This window comes from Trachymyrmex septentrionalis, unplaced genomic scaffold, assembly GCF_001594115.1.
Source record: "Trachymyrmex septentrionalis isolate Tsep2-gDNA-1 unplaced genomic scaffold, Tsep1.0 scaffold107, whole genome shotgun sequence".
Lineage (NCBI taxonomy): Eukaryota > Metazoa > Arthropoda > Insecta > Hymenoptera > Formicidae > Trachymyrmex > Trachymyrmex septentrionalis.
This window is the reverse complement of record NW_017304196.1, coordinates 138,114-150,193: the sequence shown is the minus strand read 5'-3', so window position 1 is coordinate 150,193 and position 12,080 is coordinate 138,114. Positions and strand designations below refer to the sequence as shown.

Genomic DNA, 12,080 nt, shown 5'->3' with positions numbered 1-12,080 from the left:
TATATATATAAATTTGTACTGTTTTGTACTTTGCATTTTTACAATATTTTCATCAATTTCGTCTTGATGCTCCCTTCAACGATCAGTCGAGTGAGCGAATGAACATAGATCCGAGATTATCAAATTTTTAAAGTCTATGCATCATCGGATTTATGCTCGAATACTTGGGCTGGCACATTCGCAAGATACGAAAAAAAAAAAGAAAGAAAAAGACTTGAAACTTTGCTTGGATATCTCCGAGAGCCTTACAAGAAATAAAAAATTTTCACTGTAAATCGCGTGAGAAAATACTGTTGCGCGCTCCCGCGGAGCTCGGCGGCTCGGAGCTGACGCAACGAATGACGCGATCGCGCGCGATGCCTCGCTGACCAATGAAGGCGCAGGTGTAAGCCATATGTTGAATTTTTCGACAAATAGATGAATATCGTTTCACGACATGATTGCACGACCGAACAATCTCAATTCGTCACGTGCGCTCGACAAAGTTGCATCATCGTTCGAATCGTTCCATGATTAAAGAATACTCTAAAAGCTTGAATTCTCCAAAATGTAATTAGTAGGATGTTATGCTATACAACACATTCTCAATGGTAATCGATGATGAACGGCTGAACGACCGATACGGCGCGGGCGTAGGACATAAGCAGGCGGAAATGAAATATGTATGAAGCGTGATATCGCGAAACTCACGATCACATTCTTTACTCGTGTCTCGCGCGGTTTCGCGCGTCTTTCGCACATATATAATACCATGTATACCAAATTTCTCTTTCTAGAGATTTCTTGCGAGACAAGTTATTATCATTAATTCGCTGTTAAATCTGTTAAAGTAACAAACAGAACTTTTGCATTTCAATGATCCGTAACAGAAACAGAGGGGGACATCGATTATATTAGCTACAATAATAAAATATACCATTTTGCGTAAGCGACGCAAGCTTAACGTTTCCGAATGACTTGCATCTACTATTGAAGAATATATAATATTTTTGCATGGAAATGAACCGCGCGCGATCAGATTAGCCTGAATTAGCATTGAATTCGCTAATTCGATCAACGTATATCCTTAACTACCATCTTACCAGTAAAATGCTATTTTATCACCATTTCCGCTCTTTACATTTTTATCGAGTAGATTGAAACTTATATTTGTCGACGCTCCCTCCATCCACTTTATGAAAATGTCACCTTTGCTCAGATCGAAGTTGTACGAGAAAAACTTGTCTTCGATCGCTGGCGTTTCCCAATAAAATTGTTTGGCGATTTCACCCCAGAATTGCACCGGCTCCTTTATAGATCTAGATAAAAAAAAACAAATTCATGTCAATTCGAGCTATACCAAATGATTTCCCTCGCTACTTTTTCGCGAAAACAATCCATAATTATTATACATTTATAATTTACAATTATTATTTATAATAAATTAAAAACGTATAAAAGTTATAAATAATATAGTTATAAATAATTATGGACCGTTTTTAATTTATTGGTTATATACCCATAATTTATCTCGAATTTCCTTTAATAAAGTTTTAACATCATCATTGTAACAAGAGCTGGAAGATTCGTGTTTAACGAATCGATCCACTTCTCCTTTCTTACGTAATGCATTCTTCATTCCATTTTATTTACAAATTTATGTACGTTCGGTGCACCCGTGAATTGTGCACATTATTATTGTCGTATTTCCGCATTAATTAGATGAGTTCATAGTCCTTTCCGGCGAAATATATTACGAATAAAGTAAATATGATCTAACTCGAAGCAGCAGAGGCTACAGCTGTTAGTTAGATATACATAAATCTTGGAAACAAAAAATCCTCATTTTAAGAATTCTGAATCGTTTGCCAATTAGGAATTGCAGTGAATAATTACGATGTAATCGGAACTAAAGAAGCATAGGGAAAAAATGTCAAGATAGAGAAAGAGTAATTCCGTTCTGCATTTTTAGCTGCATTTCTAGCAGGAGGAAATCTTTCTCCACGGAGAGAAATTCGTCCCACCCTTAATGAGATCGATCGATATCGTGCAGATCGCGCTTCTATTTATGCCGTTTACAGCAGCCGATTGTTTAGATGAAAATCAACATCTCACACAATTGAAACTCTATCTCTGATTCATCTAACATTCGATTCAACTCTGTAATAACTCGTAATAACTAGATCTATAATCCGTTCACAAGTAAATATCTTCTTAAAAATCTCGCATCGATCTCTTTCGGTTTTTTTTTCCTTTTACCGTTAGTTATATCGATTCCAATCTGAGTAACAATAAGCTAAAAAATAATCAACAACTTTAGCATTTACAGCATCTATATCACTTATTCTATCGCTATTCTTTTTACGTGCTGCAACATATACTATAAAATCGCATCAGCAAACGTGCAATGATGCTTTTCGTATCTCGATAAGTAAGATAAATAGGTAGGTTCGCGGCTGTTCGCCGAACATTATACTTTCCAAATTAAACAATGATAGCTTTTTTTCCCATATGTGTACATACGTACGACATTGAATTTAAATTCGTTCATATATCTACTCACTTTTCGTGCATTCGCTTATATTGTTCCATGCTAGCGCAGTGCGCCTCTCTTGCGAGCTCCGAATTGGGGTAGTACATTTTCTCCGCCATGTTTCACTTCTCTCTTTCTCTTTCACTCTTCGATCTTTCTCTCGTCTTCGCGTTCGAAATCTCGTTCAAACTACTTATTGAGATTGGAAGATGTCTGTAAAAATAAAAAGGCCGTAATATTTGTAATATTCGTATAGTGTGTACGGAACACACTAGTGCAACGAATCGACTGTTGGCTAGTGGTGACTAAGCTCCACTAAGCCCGCTTTCCACCACTTTACCGGCCTGACCGATAAACCTCGACTGAAACGCGCGCGCAACACGGTCGACGCACCTATAGTGCGCTGTGCGTTGGGCGATTTGCGATTTGCAAATGGTGCGATGTGCGACGACTCGGACCGGAGCAGACCGGGATGAACGGTGAGCATTGGTGTAAGAACAGGTGAGAAAGAGCACTGGAGCAGTCACGATGATGAGCAGCGTACCCGATTTATACGTTCCCGTGCGTCACTTTCTCATATTTTCCATTTGATATATTCTCTTTCACTGCTGTGATTAACTGCTTTCTTTTTTTCGTCCCTAATTCACGCCCCTAATGCACGTAGCCACCTTTGAATTTATCAATTTATTATACCTACCAGTCGAATCGTAATAATAAGTCTCGCTTTCGTAAATCTTAACGCTATCCTACGTAAATAATTAGTATTTGTCTTATTCCTGCAGAGACCTTAAATTTTAAGTTGAAAGGTGCTCCAGAGCAGCTAAGGGTAAATTGACAAAGTTGTGTAAATTAAGTTATTGCTAATCACAATCAGCGATATCTTTGACTTTTCAGTATTTCATGCCTTTATGAGCAATTACATGATGTTTATAGTCGTTTTTGATTAATATGTTATTAAGGTTCGATTATTTACCGCTTTGAATTACGATTAAATTTACACACACGCGCGCACGCACGCACGCACGCACGCACACGCACATGCACACACACATGACAATCGAAAGAAACAATTTTATTAATTGACCAATTAAAAAATGCTTCGAAACATTTGTAATATCAAGTGAATTTCGGAGTGAAGAAAACAAAATTTACGAATTATATTTGAATAATTCGGCCACTGGTGACTTTTGTCATTGGTTTACTTTTCACTGGGAAGTCTAATGGCTCCTACACAGTGCACATAGAACGCGGCAACGTTTGTTGCGCGGCGGAAGTTGTCATACTAACCAATAATTCTATGTTCTTAAGTCGGCCTCACCATAAAAAACAATGCAAAACTTTTAGAAATTATGTAATACTATTTCCATTTCGCGGCATAAAGTTGGATTGAGTTCAACTTTTATCGCGCGGTGGAAATTATATCTATTACTTCCGAGCAAGCGAAACGATGATTTCGCTATCGCACTAACTTCCGCAAGCGTTCGTTACCGCGTTTTGTGTGCAGAGCCATAATTGTGGCTTGACTGTGATTAATCAATTATTACAGATTACAGCAGGCAGGATCCTACAATCCCGATTGCACACACTACTCATATCAGCTGGTGCTTAGTAATTTTTTACTGCTTTACCAATGAGAATATTTTATTTTTAAATTGACCAATTAGCGACGCATGTATGCAACATGCACTGTGTGCAATCGGAGCCTTCCCTTACAGCATATTGTTACGGCCAATATAAGATATCTTTTCGTGCATCGCTCATCCCTCGCTTTTAAGCGATAAAGAGATCACGTAACTGACAATTCATCAATGATAATTTAACGACTTATCTGAAAAGGTACCTTTATTATCTGTCTCTGATTGGTTGCGTTTACAAAAAATTTATTTTGCAGCCGTTGAAAGTTTTCTTCTCACTGTTTGGATTATACTTTTAGATCTAAAAGAATGGTCCTATCTCAACAGACAATCATAAAACGATTGCAAAATTAGTGTGTTCTACTGAACGCATTGGATGCGTTCAAGCCGGACAAAGCAGCTGGCCTATTCGCCGAGCAATCAAACATGGTTGGTAGGAGGGACTGTAACAGGGACTCTAGTTGGAGCCACAGGTAGGAACATCACTCATGCTCATTTGCTCGGCAAGTATGCTTAGCCGCTTTGTCAGCTTGAACTTGAACTCGTCTATTATCTGTTGTCAATTATCTTCTTTAGCAGTTTTTAGCCTGTATTATGTATAAGTAACGAAGAACATATATTTCATATCAATTGTCTCTGTCATGTTATCGTAAAAGTATTGTAAGAGACATAACTTGTATAAACATTTCGATAATATAATGTCGTTAGAATAAACGTTACAATAATATTTAACTTTTTAAACATGTATTATCAGTTTTATGATGGTGAAGAGGAAGTTGAGCCAAGAGTTATACCGAAACCTATAACAAAACATGATGTAAGTTGCTTCTTTAAACGCTTGTTTGTATTGTCACCTTATTTATTTTATGTAATTTTACATATGATATAAAAATATTAAAGAAATAATTTAGACAATTTTTTAGTGCTTCGTAGTGCCGACTGTGCCAGAAATATCTTTAATCTTTGAAAAACCAACAGCGAGAGATCCAAAGAATAGGAGTATCGATACTACTGATTCGTTTCCAGTGATACCAGTAAGACCTATAATCTCTGACAATACTGTGAAAGTTAGCAAGCCTACGTCGCCAGTTTTACACAATTCTGACTCTTACGCCACATGGAAGGAACAGAATTATTCTAGAGAGACTAATTCTACAAGTACAACGCATATTTCACCATTATACAAAAATACTTATAGCTATGATTATGCTGTGCCAGGTACAAGTTTACAAAATGCTTCTATACAAAAGCTACAAGAGCAAACCAAAATTAATGATAAGCAAGAAATATTGCAAAATCCTAGTAAAAATGAAAGAGTGTATGTGAAAAGTGTAAAATTTACATGTTCTGATACAGGAGATTCCTATCATCTCGAAAGTCAGACTGATTTATTATCTTCAGATAAGAGAGCTTCATCTTCTGATTCTTTACAAAGAGCACAGCTGAACATAGCTGATCGTACTATGAGAACATCTAACAATACTATTCCAGATGCATTGAAAAAACCAGAATATTTTCAGACTCCGCACACTGGATGTCAGCCCCAATTTCATGTACCTACTTCATGTAACTACTCAAATTACAATATAGACAATAATGAAACGGTAAAAACCTTATTGCAGCTTGTAAATAGTCAAAATCAACAGATAAAAAATTTACAACTCCAGATAGATAGCCTAGTAAGAATGCAGGAAGAAAATTTCAGGAACAAACCGACATGCTTATGTTCACAGCCTCTTGCAAATCAAGTATTTAGATATCCAATAAATTGTTACGACCCAGCTCTTGCTTCTTCTCTTGTACAATCTCAGAATCAAAATATAAAGAAAAATGTAGCCTCACAGAGTGCATCTGTTGTGGAGAGGCAAGATCTAGAAAACTTCAGTGAAAATAATAAGTTAGAAACAGCATTATTAGAACAGCAATCAAAAAAGGCTTTTATGGAACAAAAGGTTTCAATCGGTGTTATGACAAGTTTTGAGTTTACTGTACAAAATAACCCTTTTCCAATAGAGTCTGAAATATGTGAAAAAACAGAAGCTCACAGAGAAAGTAACAATATTAATACTAGGGCAAATACTGTAAATATACATGATACAACAGAGCCCGTTAATAGATATAAGAATACATTTACGCGTAAGCCTGGACCAGCAGCGCAATTGGAGAACATAGTCGAGGATTCTGAAAGTTATTTATCCTCTAGCCAACAGCAAAGTAGTAATTTCAATGCGAGTTCTTCTATGAAAGAATCGTTGAAATTGCATCAACATCTTTCTACTGATTTAAATCGAGAGGAAATGCACAAAGGGGCGTATATAGAGAAAGATAGTAATGTATATGAACGAGCGTCAAATGCAAGGAAAACATCAAATACATCTATGAACGTAGATTGTAGTCCTATTGGAAGTGCAAATTGCAGTGAAGCGCTTGTCAAGCAAACAAACGATTATGTTACGATAGATGGGAAAAAGTGTACCTACAAGACAAATATTAATCAACATTCCTTGCATAACGTCCATTTACCAGCAACAGATTACTACCACAACCATAGAAATAAGGAATACGCGCGCAGTGCTAATGTCAGACAAATTAAAGATATAGGTGATGATAGCATGATTCTGAGTGGAGGTGATCTTAAAATACTCGAAAGACCTCCACCAACTCCAGAACCAAGTATTCATGTTGAGATGCAGGAGTATGTAAGTGATGATGAAAGTGACAAGTTAAAGCATACTTCAAAAATAGGTTGGACTTTTTACAACAATGTTTTGGGGCAAGTTAATGAAATTTTACAAAATTCTGGTGTTATAAGCGATGAAGATCTGAATCACGCTAAAACACCATGTAATGTTGAACAAGAAAATGATAGAGAAACTAGATCGGCATTGAACACTGTTAAAGCAGCCACTTTGGAACAGCTTCGAAGACTTGGGATCAGTCTAACTGAAAATGAGCACAGAGAGTCCAATGGTAATAAGACGTATGTATCTCTGCATTAATTTTAATTTAGATATATTAAATTTGCACATTTAAATCTGTGAATTATTTTTAAGTAAAAAATTTTAAGTAAGATTTGAAAGATGAATAATTTTGCAAGTTATTAAGAAAATAATGTCTAATGTAAATACAGAGTAAATCACTGGTATAATAAGTTCTGTATGTACAGGACGTTATTGTTGCTTTATGATACATGAAAAAGGTTTATAATTGTTTTTTTTTGTTCATTTATTTGTTATATTATCATGTACATAATGATGATACTAAGGGCTCGTTTTTTATCTTTTCAAGGTTAGACTTTGATTCATCTTTTTATCCCCGTTTGGATCATCAAGCAAATATGACGCATGCTACTAGTGCTGTAAACGAAACAAATACAAGTATGCATATGAAGGCGCTGGCATTAAAATATTTAAGTGACGAACAACTGACAGATATCGCGTGGCATAAACAAGAATCGTCTTCACTGAAACACTTCATGCTCAGCAATATGCAAGGAACAAATATGTCCTTAGCCACAATGCGTTATTTAGAAAGATATCAACTTCTCCCAGGAAAGAATAACGTTCAAGCAGAGAGTAAGTATCAAGCGACGATACGAAATAATAACTTAAATATAATTATGCAACAAAGTTTGTGTCAAAGTAATCAAATTATTTGTTATAAATTTGTCTCGCGTTATTATCTATATCAGCAATATTTATGTAACGTTAATTTATATTTATTTATTTTCCAGATACTGATCAAGCATATGACAAAGTCTCATCTAAATATGATTTTAAACCGGCGGCTACAAATAATAATCCTGCCCTACGTCAATTCCCTTTTGTACAAACATCTGGAACCACTTGTCCTAGTAAAATATTAGATCTTTCAGCTTTAAAGCGACAACCAAAATTATTATGAATTCTAAAAGTTACATAAACACTACAAGAAAATTAATATAAACAATTTTTATTATGTACACGGCATATTTTTTAAAAAAATCTTATCAATAAAAACTCGAAAATTGAAATACGACTTAGCAAAGATTCGAACCCTTTTTTTATCCAAGACTGAAATCTCACTTAGTACAGATTCGAACCATACTTTGCATAAAGATCTGTATTTCTTTCTTTTCTTATATTTACAACGGAAACTTTTGCATTTTATTCAAAAATATAATTAGTACGTGAATGTCATATTTGTATTATTGATGTGTTGTGCCAAGCTAATCAACAGCAATCAATAGTCTGGTCGGAATTGGATCACGTAGTATGTACATACATCCACACCATTCCACACTTCAATCCATATCGTTATAGCCGATCCGCTCGCTTGGAGAGCCACGTTGGATACCTTTACGTTACTTTTATATACGTCATCTTTTTATCGAAAATCTGTGAAGATCTTACAAAGATAGTAAAGAAAAGCGACTATATTAGCTTTAAGGTAATTATGTTTCATACTTTTAATTGATATGAAATTATATTACTTGATGAAAACATTCAGATATTACGATATGATCACAAGTTTAGATATAACCTGAAACATTAACTGAAACGGACCATTTGCAATTCAGATGATTACCGACGTACAATTGGCAATATTCTGCAACATCCTAGGAGTTGCGCTGTTTTTCTTAGTATTCATCTTCCACTACATAAATGCGAATTACACGAAATGAGGAATGGAGAACTGTGTCATGCGAAAAAGTCTGCTTAATGTAACTTAACCTAACCTACATATGTTATTGCGTCAATTACGATTTGTATGTTTCTGTCACATTTAATCCAATAAAGTATCCAATATGTTATTTTATAACTTGAAAATGTCAGATCATTTCATTAATCGGATAATAGATAAAAATTATACAATTTTTTTTCTCGTAATCATTTCTGGGAAATAATTAACTTTCATAATTTACAACGTATCTTTATATGTGTGTGTGTATGTGTGTGTGTGTGTGTTGTGTGTGTGTGTGTGTGCGCGCGCGTGTGTGTGCGCGCGTGTGTGTGCGCGCGCGTGTGTATAAATCTCCTTTGTAAGTATCAAAATACAAATAAGACATTAAAATATCAAAAAAATGTTACGCAAATATACATATTTGATTTTAAAGCAATATGTGATGGAATATTTGCAGTGTAAACAACGTTGCAAACTCATTAATCAGTTTTAATTATTGCTTTATGATAGGTATACTTGGAACAATACATTTTTCATGTCGTTCAGATTATTTTATTTCAAGTTGAACACTTAAATTAAGGAAAATTGAAATATAATCGCAAATTTTAACTCACTTCAAGGTCAGTGCTTCAAACAGTTTATTTTATTAATTTGATACACGTAAACTGCACATATATACACAATTATATACACAGCATATATATACAATTTTTTTAAAATTTAAAATTTTTTCTAAATTATTATTTAAAATTAAACTGGTATTTTTTGTAAAAGTGACAAACAAATATACCAAGTAGTATATATGGAGAAAAAGTGGGAATGCAGATCCCACCTTTTAGCATACAAGATAATCGTACACACACTAGGTAGGGAGCCGCTATAATAGACATTGAAATAATACTCGAGCGTCTCGTGAATGTGAATTCATTTGTGTCACGTTCCACGTTCTTAAGTTTGACAGCTACTTGAGTTTAATGTTATTAATAATCATGAATTGTGTGTTAATTAATAATTTGAATACTTGCCGTTTGCATATTGAAATAAAACGTAATTTTACTGCAGTTGAAACGTGCATGTTTTAAAAATGAAGCATTTTATTCTGTGATATTTTATAGATGCAATCTCGTAGAATAGCAACAATATCATGTAAAAGTGCTTATTTACACTTTTGTGTGTGTCATCTCTAATCAATATCTTACGCATGTATATAAATTTGAAAAGAAAAAGATAAGTGCTTTTTCTATCATCTTTTTTTATCCTCAAAATCCACAAGTATCCTCGTCAGTTAATAGTAATAAAAATTTTGAATGGGTGATGCGCACATTTTCGGGCAAGTCGACGGAATGCTATTTTTCTTATTTTCTTATATAGTTACTATTTATGGGTTTCGTCTTCAAGAAGCTCTGGATACTGTTGGATGCTTGACGCTATGTAAAAACGTAAGTTAAAACAAGCACTGAAACGTTATAAATATATGGAATTTTTATTTCACATATAGTTTCGATTATTTGTCATAGATTCATTCGTAATATGTATTTGTTTATGTCATCTGTAATTTTCATAGTTTCTTAATTTTCAATAATAAATTTGGAGGGGAGAATTGCACCATATTGATATAAATACCACCACGTGTATATAATAATTTTATATCAGAAAGATAATGATGTTACAGACGGCAAAACTGTCTCTGTAACACGATGTATCGTCGTTAGATAGAATATCAATATGAAATTGACAATTATCGAATAAATATAAGCTTGAATGAAATATATTGGTTTATCTTTTTTTTAATGTCTTGAAAAAATGTATATAATATTTAATTCGCGAGCAAGCGAATTTAAAAACTTTTCTTTAAAAACTGAGGAAACAAGAGTTCAATTTTTCAGTAGCCTAGTCTCTTTAGTCTCTTTTAGAAGAATTTATATCGAGCTACAGATCAGCCGAATAAATACGCTGGATCGTTTTGACACTTGTGTCAATATCACTAAAATGTAGATGACAAGTACACGATCATTCTTATAATTTGGCTGTAAAAGATACTCGCATAGAAAACTTGTCATTTTTACGATGTTTAAATGATCGTTTTTTGTTTAAAAAAAGAAACAAAAATTTCTTTTAATGCGCGCAACATAACATTAAAAATTGTAACAATGACAATAATATATTCCAAAAGTTCAATTCGCAATTCGCGTATATAATATTTTCGAAAATTTTTATTAAACTTGCAGATTTTAAGTAGCTTCAAGTTAAAATAGATTGTAAATATATAACTGTATCGAGAGAGAAAAGTAAAGCGGCAGACGGTATAGACTGCATAATGCATGCGCGAGTTGTTTTAAACATGTTTATCTTCTTTTTCGCATTTCCTTTACACTTGGAAAGTCATGCTTACAAACTAAACTATAAAATTTCTTAACGGACAGTCCAAACATTTCTTTTCTACAATTTAACGATAAAGTATAGTTGCAGTTATATATGATACGAGTCAGTTATTGTGACACGTGCGAGAAATTTAAACAACGGTATTTTTCACGCGTATCAGTTTCGCGCGTTTTTCTTTCCGTTAATTTCTTTCTGTATATATGTATTCACGATTGTAAATATATATATATATATATATATATATATATATATATACACACATACATATGCACCGATAGTGCCAAAGAATTTGTATTCAATTTGTTACATACACATGAGTCTCGCTCATCAAGTTTTCAGCGCGTAGTTATATGTATAATATGTTGTATATGTATATACGATAGCCGTACGTACACGAGCGGCGAAAAGAAACAATTTTAACGCGAACACAATGATGCGTCAGTTTATCGAACATTTAGAACTGTACGTAATATACCTAGGTGAGATAACGAAGCAATCCACATATGCACGTGCAACGTGTGACTTGCGCTGACCTTGTGTCAGTGCGTCAGATAATCGTCGCGCTTTTATTATCGTCCTATATTATTATTCGCGAGTATACATACACATAGATTACACATTACTTACCGCCGAAATTGAATTCGAATCAATCGATGCCATGCGCTTGAATTTTGAAACCAATTAAGTTGTCGATATCTATGACACAATGTTCACCGATAATATTATAATTTTCTGCTACTTGTTCAGTAATATAAATCATATATCCCAACAATTTACAAACGTATACTATACATATGCAATGCACATGCATACATATTTTTGTACGTACGTTACACAAGAGATATATGTATATACATACAAGAATACAATTAATTTTAGTTCGAGTGTCG

General features: G+C 34.0%; 3 protein-coding genes across 4 annotated transcripts in view; 2 read left to right on the top strand and 1 right to left on the bottom strand.

Moving 5' to 3' along the window:
* LOC108747112 (acetyl-coenzyme A synthetase) overlaps positions 1-2,890 on the bottom strand; it is an 8,902-nt gene extending 6,012 nt beyond the window's left edge. The window contains exons 1-2 of the mRNA XM_018484385.1: positions 2,543-2,890; positions 1,083-1,298 (exon numbers count right to left, since the gene is read on the bottom strand). Coding sequence (XP_018339887.1) covers positions 1,083-1,298; positions 2,543-2,631 — 305 coding nt within the window. The 5' untranslated portion in view covers positions 2,632-2,890. The remainder of the gene's footprint in view (positions 1-1,082; positions 1,299-2,542) is intronic.
* Positions 2,891-4,766: 1,876 nt separating this feature from the next.
* Positions 4,767-12,080, top strand: part of LOC108746495 — a 12,419-nt gene continuing 5,105 nt past the window's right edge. Inside the window, exons 1-4 of the mRNA XM_018483312.1 lie at positions 4,767-4,963; positions 5,070-7,126; positions 7,435-7,721; positions 7,880-7,991. Of these exons, the coding sequence (XP_018338814.1) occupies positions 4,889-4,963; positions 5,070-7,126; positions 7,435-7,721; positions 7,880-7,991 (2,531 nt within the window). The 5' untranslated portion in view covers positions 4,767-4,888. The remainder of the gene's footprint in view (positions 4,964-5,069; positions 7,127-7,434; positions 7,722-7,879; positions 7,992-12,080) is intronic.
* On the top strand, positions 8,417-8,954 carry LOC108746484 (dolichyl-diphosphooligosaccharide--protein glycosyltransferase subunit 4). Of its 2 annotated transcripts, none has more exons than XM_018483302.1 (2): positions 8,417-8,574; positions 8,705-8,954. In XM_018483302.1, exon 2 carries the CDS (start codon positions 8,705-8,707, stop codon positions 8,807-8,809), a length of 105 nt encoding a protein of 34 aa, XP_018338804.1. In that variant the 5' UTR covers positions 8,417-8,574; the 3' UTR covers positions 8,810-8,954. The 2 variants fall into 2 exon arrangements, with proteins under 2 accessions (XP_018338804.1, XP_018338795.1); XM_018483293.1 differs by having other exon boundaries at positions 8,502-8,574; positions 8,661-8,954.

Coding starts and splice junctions, on each gene's coding strand:
- LOC108746484 (XM_018483302.1), top strand. CDS start 8,705: ATGATTACCGACGTACAATTGGCAATATTCTGCAACATCCTAGGAGTT.